This window comes from Xiphophorus hellerii, chromosome 8 (assembly GCF_003331165.1).
Source record: "Xiphophorus hellerii strain 12219 chromosome 8, Xiphophorus_hellerii-4.1, whole genome shotgun sequence".
NCBI classification, from domain to species: Eukaryota; Metazoa; Chordata; class Actinopteri; order Cyprinodontiformes; family Poeciliidae; genus Xiphophorus; species Xiphophorus hellerii.
In genome coordinates, this window is record NC_045679.1 from 15959375 (window position 1) to 15977516 (window position 18142).

At 40.4% G+C, this 18142-nt stretch overlaps 1 protein-coding gene across 4 annotated transcripts in view; it reads left to right on the forward strand.

Annotated features, from left to right (window-relative positions):
* Positions 1-17064, forward strand: part of abl1 (c-abl oncogene 1, non-receptor tyrosine kinase) — a 33646-nt gene extending 16582 nt beyond the window's left edge. Inside the window, exons 1-11 of one of the 4 annotated variants that reach the window (XM_032568964.1) lie at positions 1100-1689; positions 7480-7641; positions 8241-8536; positions 10412-10684; positions 10878-10962; positions 11650-11827; positions 12231-12415; positions 12570-12722; positions 12805-12894; positions 12994-13122; positions 13889-17064. In XM_032568964.1, the coding sequence (XP_032424855.1) occupies positions 1605-1689; positions 7480-7641; positions 8241-8536; positions 10412-10684; positions 10878-10962; positions 11650-11827; positions 12231-12415; positions 12570-12722; positions 12805-12894; positions 12994-13122; positions 13889-15561 (3309 nt within the window). In that variant the 5' untranslated portion in view covers positions 1100-1604 and the 3' untranslated portion in view covers positions 15562-17064. Of the gene's footprint in view, positions 1-1099; positions 1690-7476; positions 7642-8240; positions 8537-10411; positions 10685-10877; positions 10963-11649; positions 11828-12230; positions 12416-12569; positions 12723-12804; positions 12895-12993; positions 13123-13888 lie in introns of those variants that run through there. The other 3 variants (XM_032568963.1, XM_032568961.1, XM_032568962.1) reach the window with 3 other exon arrangements.
* The last annotated feature ends 1078 nt before the right edge of the window (positions 17065-18142 follow it).

Consider the following 18142-nt stretch of genomic DNA (forward strand, 5'->3'; position numbering starts at 1 on the left):
CTGGTATTGAATAGAATTGAAAAGATGATCAGATTTTTAAAAGTTTTCAACCAGCTGGTCAGTTCTGATCACCAGCCAGGGTCGATTTTACAGTATATTCCTCCTTTAAAGATAAAACTCACCAGTTAAATCAAATTTACTGCTTCAGTACATTAGCGTCATTAAGTATGGGAAGTTTGCATCTACAAATTTCACAACAATTGCATTCTGTAATATTTTCAGATAATTACTGATGGAACCAGCAGTGACACAAAAATTTTAAAACAGCAAAAGCAATCTAAATCAAACTGCATAGAGTTCTTTTAACCTCTTTAGCTTATTGCTACAACAATAAATCATGATTCTTATCATTTTCCTTCAATAACTAATTATATGATAATTGTCCATCCCTTGAGGAATTGAGAGGCAGAGGTCTAGGAGTATGTAAATATTCACATACTACTAGACCATTAGTATCCAACATGTGCTCAATGTTGTGCGGTCCATATGTAGGTTTTTGTTCTCTTTACCTATGGTCTCCCCAGTAACACAATTCTACACATGTTGATGCATATAATGCAATGATACTGTTTTCATTTTGATGAATTCAGATGCTCTTTCTTGTTCCCTTTTGACATGAAAGTATGGAAAAAATGATCTAGTTAGGTGACAAATGAAACCCATGAAAAACTGATAAATGTTGCGCTTTCAGCTGAGAGCTTTAGTTCTGCCTTCAATGGCCCAGTCCTGTTTCCAGAAATGATTTCTTAACCTGTAAACATTTCAGAGTGGAGAAAGAGGGGGAAAAACCATGATTGAGGACAGAGAATGGTAGAAAGACAGAGAGGGGGAAGGGGCTGAAAAGTTGGAGGAGGAGCATCTTTTAATCATTTTGACTTCAAAAGGAGGAGAAAGAAGACTAAAGAAGAACTATGCAGTTTAAGCTATTTAGGTGTTTGGTGAATTAGTCGTCTGGAGCTTTTACTTTAAAGCTGACATGATGTTTGGATGCTGGTGAGGTGTTGGGAATCTTTTAACTGCGTGTGTGTATGTGTGTGGTAGCGGTTTCTCCCTCCTACTTTTGGAGGTGGGAGGGCTTAGCTGATGTCATTGAGTGCAGCAGGCAGAGCTTGAAAGAGGCCCTTTGTTGGCTGCTGTAGCACGAGTGGTCCCTGTGCTTCGGATACACGCTCACACAGGGGACAGGAGAGGGGAATGGCAACGTCCACCCTGCGCTAATGCCCACTCTGCCGTTACTTCTACACACCTACCAACTCTCTGGACTCAACCTGCTCCTCTGGATTTCTGTTTTGTCTCTTAAAAGTAGATGTAGCTAAAAGTCCTAAAGTTAACAAGGGAGGGACAAAAAAAAAAGAGAAAAAAGATGGAGACGCTCAGAAGAAAAGGTTGGTAGGCTTTGCCGGACAGCTGCTCTTTCGGGTTTTCAAAAGGAAAGGAAAGACGAGAAGGATATACAGCAGCTGGAAGGAACCGACAAAAGGAAATCTCTTCGCATTTTAGTTTGATCTTTTCTTTTTTGGGACAAATGTAGATAGAAACTTTTGAGTGACGTCTGATTTGATCAAGCAACTATAATTTCGCCAGGAAAGTGGAGAATAAAGCAGATGAAAATGTTGGAGATATGCCTGAAATTGGTGGGGTGTAAATCTAAAAAGGGGCTCTCGTCATCCTCCAGCTGCTACTTAGAAGGTAAGAACACTTCATGGCCACTATGGCATTGTCTTTTCGCTCGGGCCTATCATTAACAATTTACTTTGTAAAAAAGCAGCTGTTTAAGTAAAGAAACATGTCAAAACATTGGAGGAAAATTAGCAATAGTGAGTAAAGAAAAAAAGAGGAGGTTTTGAGACGTTAAGTCTTACCGTGATTTCTGAACTTTGGAAACTAAAGAACGGGGAGGGTAAGTAGAGAGAAAGCACAGGGGAGGAGGAGGGAGGCCAGACACTCTGGCTGGCTAGAGAGGAAAAAAATGTGGAAAAAAAGACAGCAAAAAGAATACAAGGAAATCTGACTCCTGGCCATGTCCCACTTAACTCTTGTTTAGGAGGGGAGGGGGAATCTAATCTCAGTGTGCACTTTTCACTTCTTTGCTGTTCTTTATTACTTCATTAGGGTTTCAGTGTGCCTATAAAAATTTAGAAAGACATTGTGATATAATGGTTTTAATTTTGTGCATAGTTGAAGTCCATGCGATTTTCATAATGACAGGGACTGAGTCTTAAATAAGAGAGTAGGAACAAAAAGTTCTCAATGTTTCAATTTGGAGCAGAAACAATTAGCCTGGAAGAACTGCACATTTGCTGAACTTATCAAACTACTTCTTATTCCAACACTCCTAAGAATGGATGTAAACGGCATAAAGGAGAAGCACTGTTGTGATGATGTGCTGAAGGCGGAGTTTAGGAAAGAGCAGAACATTCCCGAAGAGACAACGGCCAAATTTCAAGGTGTCAAACAGGAAGTCAAATTTCTTTTGACTAGCACCACCTACTTTACACCAGGGCCCACTCATCCAAATTGGGAGGCATTGAACCACCAGATTTATCGGTTATTGACGAACCAGAGACTCAGCCAGTATTTATAAACTTTCCTGGAACTGTGAACAAGGAAAATGGCACTGCTTTTCTTCAAGTTGGTATAACGACTTTAAATGATTTGTGTATATGGTAGGAAAGGGAAAAAATTTTTTTACTTTTTTTTTTTTTTTTTTAAATTCTGCAGACATTTTTCTGGAGTTTCTGAGGGCAGAAGTTGCGCTAGACTTTTTCTGTGTATGTCATTCGACAGACGGCGTTAAAAAGAAAATCCAGGCAATCTGTTTTTACTCGTCACTTTTTAAATGGCGTATTGAATGAACACTTTTAAACAGGATCCCCCTTGTGCTCTCGCTAGTGTAAAATCACATTTTTAAGGGTTTTGATGTTGATTTGCAGGCTTACTCTGCGCTCTGTTGCTGCACCATAACCTGGAATTACAAGCGCCACTTAAGACAGATTTTAAATCCGGGAACATTTCTCCATTTGAAGCAATCTTAAGTCGGCATTACACTCTGAACCGTGGGGACGTGGGAGGAAATCCAGCAGGATGCACTCCCTGCACTAGACACACGGAAAAGTATTGTGTCCAAATTTCTCTCACTCAAGTTGCAGTAGGAGCATCAGTGAAGGCAGATGACGTGAGAGAGCAATAGAGGGAAAAATATTAGTTTTGGAAGTTGAGAACTAGAGTATTTTATGACACCTCTCATCCCTTTTACCACTTGAATTTTTTTATGCAATCTCTCATTTCGAACGTATGCTTCTTGGAGCACTTCTGGGGTTGACAGTGGAGCAGAGCCATGGAGTGGAAATTAGGGTAATCACTGCTCAAGCAGCGAAGAGCGCAGGGGCAGCGCAGCAGAGACGCATGCATTGTAAATAATTCTTCAACTGACTATCAGCTCTTGCAGAATAAGATGCATTTAGTTCATTGTCCAGGTCAGAAAATATTATCAGATGGGATTTTTTTTTCTTTTTTGGTTGAATTAGCTGCCTCTGCAATGTCTTCTGTGCATAAAATAGAAAATGTCTGCACCAAGTGATCAGGTATGTCTAATCAATCAAAATGATAAATCTTTTGAAACAAAAGTGGACCTTATAAATAGACTTGATCTTGATATTAATTTTGGACCACATCGCCCAGTCCTAAATAAAACATCTGAGATTTTATTCCAGCTTTAGTGCCGATGAGTGGTAGTGTCATATTGTGGGGTTGTTAGTGTTGTTGGAGGGACTGGTGCACTTCAACAGGAAGGAAGAACTTGATATGGAATGATTAAGGCAATATTTGAAGAGCCAGCCCAGACTTTGTCAGCCAAGAACCTGAAGCTTGGGCACAAATGTGCCTGTCCAGTGATCTGTGACCCTAAGCATACCAGCAAGTGACTTATGTAGTTGTCTAAGGATAACATAGACAGTGTTTTGGGGTGGTAATCACAAATCCCACATCTCAATGCCATGTTGGCAAAGCTGATTAGGTGTCAGTGAACACGGTGGTCTACAAGCTCCACTTGATCAGTTCCGTCTGGAGAAAATTGACCAACTCTATCTAGTGGAAGGATACCCAAAGTGTTTGATCCAAGTCACAGTTTTTAAGATTGTTCTGCCAAATACCAAGGAAATAAATAAAAACTTCTTAATTTGAACAAAGTAAATAAAATCTTTTATTCCACTTGAACTTATTCTACAAAGACTTGTTTGATTATTCTAAGGGAAAAGTAATTTTTTAGTATGCAAGCATATGGTATTTCGGTATATTTTAAATATGAAATAAAATCAAAAGCAAGTTACCAATGTAGGACCCACCAGGTTGACTGTCGATTTTTAAGATTAAAGTTTTAGATCTTTTTCACCCTGTTCTCTTCCCTCACTCAGTCATTGCTCTGAAGGTTTTACAAGCCTCACACTCGTTTAATCATTTTGACGGTCATCTCAGAAATGAAGCCAATTCATGCTGTAATTTTCCCTCTTCGCAGCTTCGCAGAGCTTTAGTCTGATCAAGAATTATTCTCATTCATTTTCCTTCTTGGTTCCCCTATGGATTTCATTTGTCACCTGATTTTTCTTTTTCATGTGTGTTTTATTTGGGCTAGAATGCATCAGTGTGCTTTTTTTTCCTCCTTGCATGAAGAGCTGCAATAATTGAGGCCTTTCAAGCGCATGTGTGTGGCTATTGCTGCTCACACTTAATGACCTGGCTAGGCTTTCAGTAGGTTAGTCATCCTTAATTTCAGATCCACATCTTTTTTTACTGGTTACTTTTTTTCACGCAGCACCGATGCTGGTCTCATCTGTTTGTAATTTTATTATACTTTCTTGAATGTACCACTGAGTTAAAATGCCATCTCATATGTTGAAAATGATTATTTTAAGCAAATATTACCCAGCTTTTACCTTTAGAGACATGTTTTAATGTATTAATTAGGACTTTCTGACCTTTATTTGTCTATAACTGAGTATTGTTCCTCCAGCATCCACCAAGACCCAAAAATATGGCGTTTTCAGAGTCTGGATCGAATATATAGTCTTTACCTTGGAGCAAAACAGCATGTTATGATCTAAAAAGAACCTCATAATGGGTCTAGACTAATGATTCTAACTCTTTCCTCTTGTCTTCCAAAACAGGGATTCCTGCAACTTGTCAACAAAGTCATGTGATAAACTGTTTGGCTCTTCACTCTCCCAGAGTTGTGCAACACTTCGGTGTCTGCTTATTGTTTGAGATCTTGAAATTCATTCTATGTCCATTGGTAGTCGATTTATGCAGTTCAAACTTGACCTTAGATCTTGACGTTCAGGTAGCCGGGTCCTTGGATGCTTATAGAGTCATATTTAACTTTAATCTCATTCATACAACTCCTCTATTATGTCTTTTTTATCAAACATTTTGCAGAATCTTCCGTCAACCTTCTGCTGTAAATTGCAGGAGCTTTATCAAGATACACGTTCGTGCCATGTCTTGACTAATGTCGAGTCATGCAATAACGAGTATTAATCAAGAACCTTAGGTTATTAATAAGGGTTGGAAATGTTATAAGAAAACAAAAGTGGCAGTTGTTACACATTCAAAGTCTTGTGTGATCTAGATCAGCTGATTGTACTCAAAATACATATGCAACATCCTGAAGTGGTTTGGCCATTGCATACTTTAATTTAGTTTCTCAGACAGAAACGAATCCCTCTTGCTCTGACTTCTGTAATTGGGAAGGAATTATAATATCACTCTGTGGAGTTCTGCTTGAATGCCATTATGTGGTATTGTGGTTGTTCTTTTAGCCTAATTTGAAATATTTCCCTTTGCAGTTAAAATCAATGTTTCAATCACTTATGTCAGATCACAGATGTTTGATTTTGGAGGTACAACCTTCAAAGACATTAGGGTTTCTGTAAAAGTCTTTTATTGATTCATCTTCATTTTAGGCCTTGAAACATCTCAAATGTCCATATTTTTGATCATATTTCTTATATTTATTTGCATCTTAAAATGCTGTCATTTCCATTGCCCTTTTTATTTAATTTGACAGAAATGTCCTAGTACCAATTATTTGCTTTTGTAATTTTGCTTTGACAAAACTATAAGGCTCATGATCCAAAGCTGCAATTTGGCCTTTTCCACAAATCGACAAAAGAAATCTGTTATGAAAACAAAATCAAAACTGTTACCTTCCCTACTGTTCCTTCAGGAGTGTTTGTATTGTAGATCTGGCTTGGAAAATGAACTTTTTTAATGCTTATCATATTGTCTGTAGTGAACTGATTGCAGAACTCTACTACAGAAATCCTGTGTTACACTATGATCCTGATGCTGTCAGGGTCATGTTCAAAATGAACACCAGTTTGGTAAAAAAAAAAAAAATTACTTTCTTTTTCACATTTGTGACCAACAACTTTGCATTTTCACATTTATCCAGAGGTTTTACCACTCTAACATGACTGTATTTGACTCTTTATGCTGAACGTAACTTTGAACTGAAGTAAATTCTCTGTGAGGCAATGCTCATCCACTTCACAAAGATCCTGAAAGCACTTCTGGGAGTATTATTCTCATGGGCAGAAGTGAGTTTTCTGTCTACATATAGATCTTACAGATAATTAAAAATGAGATTGGTCTGTTCAAAAAAAATTACATGTTGCAGAGACATGAAAGATGACAAGGGCTGGCTTAATCCCACAGAAGCATCTCAGCTGGAGATTTTCTTGGAAGTCGTCTCTGAACACTTAAGGGAAGCTGAAACTGATGTAGAAAAGATTAAGGAGCACAATAAAGAAGTGTTTTCAAGGCATGATCCCAAAGAGTTTACATTGAGCATGGCTTACTACAGGGTTTCCTAAGCTTTTCCATGCCACAAGCCCCCCAAACAGCTACAAAATGTGTGAAGAAACATAGACTTTTATGGTGGAGTTCTCTCACTTTTATTAACTCTTCAATAATTGTTACATTCATTTAACATAAATGCTGCTTCATACATTCTTCTTTTAGATGGCTATAATTTTTTTTTGCAGCAGGGCTGCTGGATGTCTGTCTTGTCAGAAACTTGCCCATGTCACTTTTGCTATGCTAGCCTGACGAATAAACCAGCCTGGTAAATTTGACTAGCAGCCAATCAGAAATGTGAACACGGCCAATAACAATTTACCGTAATAAGTTATTTCAACTTTTATAATAATTGAAAAACAGATTAGTTTTCATACAAAAGTAATTTAAAATGTGTGATTCAAATTTCTTTTTTTTTGTGCATTTTTTTGTTCTCATTTTCCCTATAAATTTAAGACCTGTAAGAGTCCTGTGCTGGCACCCCAGGGACCACAGTCCTGCACTCTGAAAAATACTGGCTATCTAGATGCTACTTTTCCCTAATTTCTACATGTATTTCTGATATTTGTAAATATTTTCACCAACCTGTGTTTTTTTTTTTTTTGTTTGTTTTGTTTTTCCCAGAAGCTCTCCAGAGGCCAGACTTTGAGGGTCAGGGTCTGTCTGAAGCGGCTCGCTGGAACTCCAAAGAGAACCTGTTGGCAGGGCCTAGCGAGAATGACCCCAATTTGTTTGTTGCACTCTATGATTTCGTAGCAAGTGGTGACAACACACTAAGCATCACTAAAGGTGAGAGAATGTTTTTAAATTTATTTTTATTGAAAACCAAATTTCCATATATAGAAAATGAGTAACACAGTCTGGAAAAGTATGGGTTTTGTCCTCACGTCATCCTTCCTAGTAAGGTTTGACTTTATCATAATGCAGAATATTATCTGTCTAATGGCTTTAAATGGCAGGAGAAGCCAGTCACATTGTAGAAACTGAGTCTGTAGAGTTGTGACTACATCTGGGAATCACCTTGTTTGTGTCCCTTCTATTATTCTCTTTGTTCTCAATTCACTTCCTGAAAATGTTCAGACATATATGGGCTTTTTTCCACTGAGCCTTCTGTAAAACAATGCTACAGATGGATTACACAGACAAATGCAGGAAGGAAGGAGGGACTGTAGCCCCTTGAGTAAACAAGAAAATGTCTGCACTGTTCTTGAGCAATAATGCTGATAATGCAATCATTTTATTTTGATAATGAAATGCTGAAGCTGGTAGCCTTCCTTCCTTCCTTGTGTTTTTCAGCATGTCTACTATTATCTAAGAAAACTGTAAACATGGCTAAAGTTGACATTCTCTAAACATTTTGGTTCATCTTACTCTTTTTGATTGAGCAGGGGAGAAGTTGCGTGTGCTGGGTTACAACCACAATGGTGAGTGGTGCGAGGCTCAGACCAAGAATGGCCAGGGTTGGGTGCCATCCAACTACATCACTCCAGTCAACAGCCTGGAGAAGCACAGCTGGTACCACGGACCCGTGTCACGCAATGCTGCCGAGTACCTGCTCAGCTCGGGCATCAACGGGAGCTTCCTGGTCCGGGAGAGCGAGAGCAGCCCTGGACAGAGGTCCATTTCCCTGCGGTATGAGGGGAGAGTCTACCATTACAGGATTAACACTGCGTCAGATGGCAAGGTGGGAATCACTGGAAACGCACACTCTTTAAAATTTACTTGCAGTTAAAGTTTTAAATCCAATCATTCTCAAAAATACCTCAGAGTGACAGAAATAAAGCAAAGAGTGGGCCAAAATTCCTACACAATGATGGAAAAAGATTCAAAGGCAGTTTTTTGTAATGGCTTGATGGTAGCTGTTGATGCCTAGGGTGGGACAACCTGTTCTTAGGTTTTGGAAGGTTTTCACTTTTTGACATTAGAGCCATGTTGGTTTGGATAGTTTTTTAAAGGAAATCATAAATTTGCTCTTTGTGTTTACTCAGGTTATCTTTTTCTTTTGAAAAAAAGAATATATTTGTTATTGCTTAAATACATTTTTACAACACTATATGGCATAATGTCTTTAATTCAGTTAATGACATTCATTTGAAGTATTCTTACTGAACCATTAATGGTGTCCTATCTGTCCTGTTGCATTGTTGCCCTTTTCCCCTAGTACTAGTCAGAAAAAGGAAGGGCTTTTACTTGTCAGTTCTGAGTAGCAACAGCATTGCAGATCTTTTTACCCTGATTTAGTTTCTACAAAGGAAGGATTTAGCAGCATCCTGCTTGCACAATCTTATGTTCTACCAGTCCTTCTTGTACTTAGTAAATATGCAAGGCTTCCGAAAGAGCCTACAACTATATTTAAAAGATTACTACCTCATTGAGAGAATTGAATTTAATGCTCTTAGTGAGAGCTATTTACCTAGAAATCACATGGTGACCTGAGTCTATTCTTAACTAGTCCTTATTGGTGATTGTTGGGCCAGTCGGAAACATAAAACGCCTTTTTTTAATATATATATATAGAGGCAGTGAAAAACTTTGATAAGCTTCTGAAAGCAAAACAATTTTCAATGTTGGCGAAGAACAGGAACCTCTGATTTAGTAGATAATAGATACAATTTGTATCCTTTGTTCAACATGTTTGATTAGGAAATGTCAGTTGCTTGAAAATTCCACAGGACATTTTTTTTAACATAAAACTGTCTATGGAGGGGCATGTGGGTAAAGACTGGCTAAAATTCTTGGTGTGATTTCCTTAAGAACTCCCCATCATTTTTGTGTCACCTTCCTGTCTGTGATGAAGCGAGGTGAAACAGCTTCAAGAACTCCAGTTATGACAAGAATGCCTCTGACCGCGACCATGCTTCGTGTAATAAGCACCAAACGCACAAGGCCCGACTTGGGTTCTGACTCCCATGCTGAGACATGCTTTATGCAGACAGATGCAGCAGAGTATGTACGCTCACACATGAAAAATGCAAATGCACAAACACAGACCAAGAAAAGCAGACGCGTACACAAGGTTCCCCATTCTCATGTGGTTTTCCATCACCCCTCTGAGCTGGAAGTCCGAAATCTGGTATGATGGATTTCCCCAGTAACTGAAGATTACATCAACAGCTCTGAGACAGCCTCTGTATTTTTGCCAGTTAAATGTTTTTTATTCTTTCCTCTGTATTCCCTTAATTTATGCACTCAAGGCTATTAACATAAAGTAATGCACAAGGAAACTATTTTTAGTATTATGCAACAGTGGAATAATGGAAAAGTCTGTCTACTGAGCCTTGACCAACACACTTCTGTCCACCAACTTCCTGATGAATGCCTTGCTTGGGACACACCAAGATCATAACTTTTCCAGATATAACTGTTTCCAGCAATAGCTTAGCTTAATGTTTCCACACAATGTGTTTTAGCATTGGTCATTTTTATTAAAATGTTAAAATGTTGCACCTAACTTTAGTTTTTAAAATATTTTTTGTTAAATGTACAAGAAATGAGTTCATTTTTTTCTAGTGTAATAAGTGAACATTCACTCAGATGTAAAAACCCTGTCCTCCCCCAGCTCTACGTGTCGTCGGAAAGCCGTTTCACCACGTTGGCGGAGCTGGTGCACCACCACTCCACCGTGCAGGACGGCCTCATCACCACGCTGCATTACCCTGCACCGAAACGCAACAAGCCCACCATCTATGGAGTTTCTCCCAACTACGACAAGTGGGAAATGGAGCGCACTGACATCACCATGAAGCACAAACTGGGAGGGGGCCAGTATGGCGAGGTGTATGAAGGTGTCTGGAAGAAGTACAACCTCACTGTGGCTGTCAAGACACTTAAGGTTAGGTGAAACAAATCCTCCTTATGCAAGCTTGTGAAAACATTTTAACTCCAGCATAATATATTAGGAGTGTGGCAGATATAATTCCTTGATCAGGCTGAATAGTGCTGCCCTCTGCTGCCACAGAGACGCAACTACACTTTAGTCCTAACTTTTTTTTGCCACTTCTTCCTTTATGGAAACAACTTTGTAGGAGGACACAATGGAGGTGGAGGAGTTTCTCAAGGAGGCTGCAGTTATGAAAGAGATTAAACACCCCAACCTGGTGCAGCTTTTAGGTATGTTTAAAAATCAGTTAACTAGTTTTTAAATTAGATTTAAATGTGACAGATCAACACAAAGTAGTGGACAGTTGTGAAGTGGAAGGGATTTTATTTAACAGACTGGTATATGTTTGTATTTAACCCTCGTAATACTCTGTTACCTAAAGTAAAATCCAGTGCAACCATGTCATTTTTTAATTTGCTATTTAATTGCTGAGTATCAGTTTAACTTTTAGCTGTTTGGGGAAGACCCTAGAGGTTGGCTAGAGAATATTAGTGAACAAAACACATCTTGGAGATGGATAAAGACTCCAAATAGATCAGGGATACAGTTGTAGAGAAATTTAGAGCAGTGTTGGGTTAGAAAATAATATCCCAAGCCTTCTAACTGAGAATTGTTTAATCTATGACCTGACAATTGCTTAAAAACTGACAGGTATGCATAAGTATTATTAATAAGAGAAGCAGCCAGAGGCTCTTTGTAACTCTGGAGTAGCTGCAGAGGTTCACAGCTCAGGTGGGAGAGTCTGTCCGTGTGACGGCTGTTATTGCACGCCACAAATTTGCCGTTAAATCTTAGTTTTCCACAAGCTGTGCAGAGATGTGTTTCCCAGCCAGGAAAACGTAGCACTGCTAAACCAATAATTAATTGCTGGTTGAAATGTTAAGCTTCATCCAGTGTTTTGGTTTTTATACTTGCAGGTGTGTGCACACGTGAGCCACCATTTTACATCATCACAGAGTTCATGACGCACGGCAACCTCCTGGATTACCTGAGGGAGTGCAACAAGGAGGAGGTCAACGCCGTGGTGCTGCTGTACATGGCCACACAGATCTCATCTGCCATGGAGTACCTGGAGAAAAAAAACTTTATACACAGGTGACTATATTACATTTGAGTATCATGCATTTATCATATACTTTGATGGGAACAAAAGAAAAACATTTATAATGTTAAGTATTAAATAATTTTCCTTGTTCTTGTGCAGTTCTTTAACTCTCAATGTATCACAGAGAAGTCATTGTTATTGTTCTGGCATGCAAAGCATGATTTATGCTTTTTATGTTTGTAAACTACAATTCAATTCTGGAGCCTGTCAGGACTCGGCTTATGACTCAGTACTGCTCCAAAAATTGAAATCTAGCACCACAGCAGAAGAGAGTAGAGTGCGCTGCTTTCAGCTTTTCATTTTATAGTTGTAATCATTTAGGTTTAGGATTACTTTTATTTCATTTTCTTAAAGTCACAAAGCTCTCTATTCCTCCTGGGTTCTGTCCCGCAGGGACTTGGCTGCCCGGAACTGTTTGGTCGGGGAGAACCACCTGGTGAAGGTCGCAGACTTCGGCTTGAGCAGATTAATGACTGGAGATACATATACGGCTCACGCCGGTGCCAAGTTCCCCATCAAGTGGACTGCTCCAGAGAGTCTGGCCTATAACACATTCTCCATAAAGTCTGACGTCTGGGGTAAGTTTACGCTCTCTTGAACAGCAGTGGAATTTACTGCTACTGTTTAAATTTATTAGACTGAACCATAGCAAATTTCCACTGTGGACTCTTTAAAGACACTTTTTTTATTTTACCCAATACGAAACTAACTGCTTAGTTTTTATTTTGTTAGCTTTTGGGGTGCTGCTGTGGGAGATCGCCACCTATGGCATGTCTCCTTACCCCGGCATTGACTTGTCCCAGGTCTATGAGCTGCTGCAAAGAGACTATCGCATGGAACGACCAGAAGGCTGTCCAGAGAAGGTCTATGAACTTATGAGAGCCTGTGAGTGCTGCAAGATCAATCTGCAAACTGATGAAAAAGTCTTTTGTTCTTTTCAGCTTTATTTACACTTCCTTCCTCTCAGGTTGGAGGTGGAACCCCTCTGAGCGTCCATCTTTTGCTGAAACACATCAAGCCTTCGAAACCATGTTTCAGGAATCTAGCATCTCTGACGGTCAGTCTTACTTCCCTCATCATCTAAAGCACATCTCTTATTGTTGTTTCCCCCAAAGTGTAACTCTTCATGTTTTGTCAACTCTTTGCCAAATAATAGAAGTTGAAAAGGAATTAGGGAAGAAGGGGAAGAAGACAACATTAGGCTCCCTCCAGCAGGCTCCAGAGCTCCCAACCAAAACCAGGACGCTCCATAAGAACATGGAGAACCGAAACAGAGACAGTCCAGGTGGGATACATTCACAATGTAGTGCGCCCGTCCAGCTTGTTCATTATATGTAATGAACAACAAAGATTGTTTAAGTAAATAGGAGTTAAAATTAACTGTAAAATGAAAATAAGTCAAAATTTTACATCCAGATGTCCACAATTGTTTAATTTAGAAAACTTAAAATGATCAATATTAATATCAACTTGTATTTTTTTCAAATGTTGAACTTCTAAGACTTATTCTATTTGCAATACAATAAATGTTATTGCGTTGTAAATGTACACTTTTCTGAAATAATTAATTGTTTTGTCTTTCAGCCCATCAAAGTATGGCTAAACTTTATTTTAAATCCCTGTAGAAGTATTGACACACCTTTTTCAGTTTGTCACTTCATAGCCTCTACTTTTAATATATTTGTTTAAGCACCACAGATAGGCATAAGTGAGGAAGTAAACTGATTGGTGAAATATTAACTCCCATTAGCAGAGCCCATGGGGAAAAAAACAACTTTTTGCACAACCACCATGGCTCAGTTTATGGATGCTGAATCCATGAACAGGTCAGATGTTTATTGGTAAAACATTTTGAGTAGCATCCTTCCATCTTTTGCCCCTTACAGCTAACAATTATACACTATGTGTTGGTCTGTCACATAAGATCCCAATAAAATGCAGTAAAGGCTGTGGCTTTAATGTCCCAATGTAAAGAGGTTTAGGGGAACAAAGACTTTGGTGAGGCACAATATGTCACCAACCTTACACTGACCTATTGTGCTGTTCCTTAGACCCTGTGGACCCTGAGGTGCCTGTATCATCGCCAATGCTCCCCAGGAAAGAGCGCCCTCTGCTGGACAATAACCTAAATGAAGATGACCGCTTAATCCCCAAAGATAACAAGACCCGTAATAGTTTTCTCAGCCGCATCAAGATCAAGAAAAAGAACGCACCAGCTCCGCCCAAACGAAGCTCCTCTTTCACCAGGACAGATATTTCCTTTGAGAGGAGGGTAGCGACTCCTGATCCCCGAGACGGTGACAACTTCAACAATGGTACATCGTTGTCTCTGAATGACACCACACATGGTGTTGAATCCTCAAAATTCTTGGGAGGTAATAACAATGGGGCAGGAGGCATCAACAGTGGGACTCCCAACTACCCGGGGTCTCTGTACCCCCGTAAAAAGGGCCCCCCTTCATTGCCAAGCCCCGGTAGCAAGGCGGCTACAACGCCACCCAGTGAAGAGGAAGGGGTTTCTAATTCAAATCGCTTCCTCTGGTCGTCTGTCATGTCAAACGGCCGAGACGGCACAGAGTGGAAGTCTGTGACACTCCCCCGAGATCTGGGCCAGCGCCACTTCGACTCCAGCACTTTGGGAGGGAAGCCGGCTCTGCCACGGAAGAGGACCAATGAGCAGAAAGGAGAGAGTGCCCGTCGAATGGGCACCCTGACCCCCCCGCCACGTCTTAACACATCATCGGATGTTTGTCCTGCCTTCCTGGGTAAAGATAATGATTCCAGTTCTGGTTCCAGTCCGCAAGCATCGACACCCAAAGTGGTGAAGAGACCAGGCTTAGCAGGTCAGGAAAACTCCAAGACCAGCGCTCTCCAGGCAGAACTAAAAGCTAATGTGCTCCCTACTCTGGGAGCAGCAGGAGAGGAGTGCAGGGCTCGCAGGAACAAGCATGCTGTGGAGCCCGCATCTTTAAGGGAGAGAAACAAGATGCATAAACCCAAGCCGGCTCCACCTCCACCACCCACTGGTCCCAAATCAGGCAAAATCCCACGAAGCCCCACTCAAGAATCCCCCATATCCTCGCCCTCATCTTCGCCCTCAGACATCAAATCTAAGGGCCTTCCTTTCATTTCAGACCCTCACCATACAACTGCTGCTAGTGACCAAGCCCGCTCAGCCTTCACTGAGGGACCCAAAAAGGGGCCTTTGGGCTCTAAACCTCCAGCGATAAAGGCTTCTGCATCTGCCACCTCTGTGACCACTTCTTCCTCCTGCCAGACCCAGGGTGGTCCATCGTCCACAGTCGCCCCCTCTGCGGATCAGAACTTATCTGCTTTCACCCCTATTGCCAAAACCCGATCGTCCCTCCGCAAGACCACACCCCGCCAAGGCAGCGAGCGCACGCCCAATTCGGCGGTGACACGCGAGATGGTCCTGGAGGGAGCTGAGCTGCTGCGTGCCGCCATCTCCCGCATGTCAGAGCAGACAGGCAGCCACAGTGGCGTGCTGGAGGCCGGGAAGAACCTGTCCAAGTACTGCATGAGCTACGTCGACTCCATCCAGCAGATGAACAAGTTCGCCTTCCGAGAGGCCATCAACAACCTCGAGACTAGAATGCGTGAGCTTCAGATCTGTCCCTCCGCCACAGGGGGCGCTAACGCGCAGCAGGACTTTACCAAGCTGCTGTCCTCTGTTAAAGAGATCAGTGACATTGTTCAGAGGTAGCGCCGTAAAAAGCACCAAGATGGGAAACTGATATGAACTTTGACACATGACCCTCTGAGAGCTGTTGGGTGGAATGTGATTGAGAGGAGCCGTGTGGGCTGACACTACAGTTTTCTCCCACTTACTGACTCATGTGGTTGCCTCAATGGACTCAAAGGAAACAGTAACTTTGTATGCACATTGTCATCTTAGCCTTAATTAGGCTGTGGACCAATTCTACATCAATCATCTTTGAAATAATCATGTTTTACATATTTAATTTTTTTTTGCCACCCACCCCCCCTTCTGTCTCTTGACATTATTATAAAAAGGCCTCTGATATTTTTTTAATCATCTTTAGTGATGTGATGTTGCTATGACAATTAATGAAATCCAAACTTGCCTTGGAAAATATTTCCAGTTGTTTTTCTGTTGTCAGCTTAAAAAATTCAGAGAAAACCTGCGTAGATTGACTTTGTTCTACACTTTTTACTTGTTTGATCAGTCGTCATTGATTGGTTGTGTGCTGAAAGATGAGATTGTGTTGCTGATGTTTTGTATTGGTGCTTTTTGCAGTATTTTGCAGCCATTTGTGCCATAAAATAACAATGTGGAGAGAATGACCCTCGTCTCTTTTTGCTTCTCCCACCACTCCCATAACATTTAGTTCTAGTGAAGTCGTGTTATTGGTTAAAGCATGTTTGTATGGCTTTGGCTGAGTTCTGCCTTGTGCTTGAGAGTGGCTGTGTTTGTGTTTATTGGATATAAATGTTTGCAGCACCAAAAAAAAAAAATATTTGGATCTGGGTTAATGATCTGCATCCCAGTGAATTTTTATTTTTATTTTTTTACATTTATTCTCAGACTAAACCTGTTTTTTTTTTTTAATTTATATGTATAAGGAGTTTTGATGCAATTTTTTTTCTCTCTGTGCCAGTGAAAACAGCCATTAGTAGCAGCCTGGCCTTGCCGCAGCATGCTGTTAGTTAACAGACCAACTCGGTGTTTCCCCGGCAGGCCTCTGTTCCTGACACGCGAGCGATTGTTGCAGAGGGCCTCCACCACCACAAAAAATAAACACCCCCTTGGGAAACACTGGACTAAAATTTTAACGCGTCTGTCAATTGCTGTTTCAAAATGACTGAAAGAGGAGGGGAGGACCATTACAGACACTAACGTGAGACTCCACCATAATGTTTTTTTTCCCCCTTTATCTGAATCCCTCGAACATTTTCAGTATTTGTGCTGTAATCTTCTCATCCTCTGTGCCCTGCCTGACTGCGAAACCTTTGGACAAAAGTCACTGCTGCCAGCCTTGACTTCAATGGTACTGTTGTTGCTTTTGTTAATTCCTCTTCTGTACCGAACATACCACTACTCTACTTTTGTGTCTAAGCCACGATCACCAAATTTTGTAAACAAAGTTTGTCCGTATTTGTAAATGTTTCTTCCTCTCTAACCTGGGTGCAATTTATTATTATTTTTTTTGTTGCAGTAAAATACAAAAGCTACTTGAAATATAAATCTGGGTGTGACTGTTTTTATGGCTTCCTTTACAGAGTGAAAATAGCTTGATTTAAGAATGTTCCTGCACAGCCAGAGGCGAGATTGGAATTTAATATTTTCCAGGTTTAGAAAAAGAAACTTTTTGACTTCCCTATATTTACAGAGCTCTCTATCCATTATTCTGTTCCTCAATCCACCTGTCATTTCAGGTTAATTCAGCCACTATCAGTTATTTATTCAGTCTTTTTATTTTATTTTTTGCATATTCAGAACTTAAAGCCTGCTCACTGGAGTCTCCAGCTACAATTCTTATTTAGGAGCTAGTATCCTGCAACTTTTACATTCTTCCCCTGTGCAACACATCTGAATCAAATGAATGGCTCGTTACCAGAGATTTTCCGAATTTGATGGCATGGTCAGGAGGTAATTTTACCAATTTGATTCAGGTGTGTTTAAGCAGGGGCGTACCTAAAAGTTCCTAGATAACATCTCTTGAGGACTGGACTTGGTTATCTCTGCTCTAGAAAAAAACGTTGATACAAAAGAAGGTGCTATAACAACCCAGACAGAAACTGACGATAGTCAACGCCAGACTTTAAAGGGATTGTATAATGTGAAATCGACTTGTTTGAGTTTCATATCAAGTTATTTCCTCGTCAAAAACATACCCGGATGTTTGAGAAATCCTTGAATCTTCCATGGCAGCCAGCGCCGTCTTTCATGCAGCTCCTCCTCGGGGGTGTAATCTCCCAGCATCCGCCTCACAGAGCATCGCGCCCCCACTCAGCTAGCAGCAGAAACAATGAGCAAACACCTGGTAGAATTGCTCATCTGTGGAGTTTGATATATTAACTGTTTCTCAGTTCAACAGGCCAAAGAATGATGTAAAAGACTTAGCGCAGAGGTTGTTGTGAGATGCCAAAGAAGGAGTGTTGAAGCTTTTTATTTTTCAGAAGAGACAGAGGCCCAATTTCAAAATGCAAAGTCAAATTTTGAGTCGTTTTTGATATGTATATATTTTTTTATAACTGAAGGTCATGATACTGCCCCTTTAATTTAGCCAAGCCTACATCTTAAAAAGGACACACACAGAAAG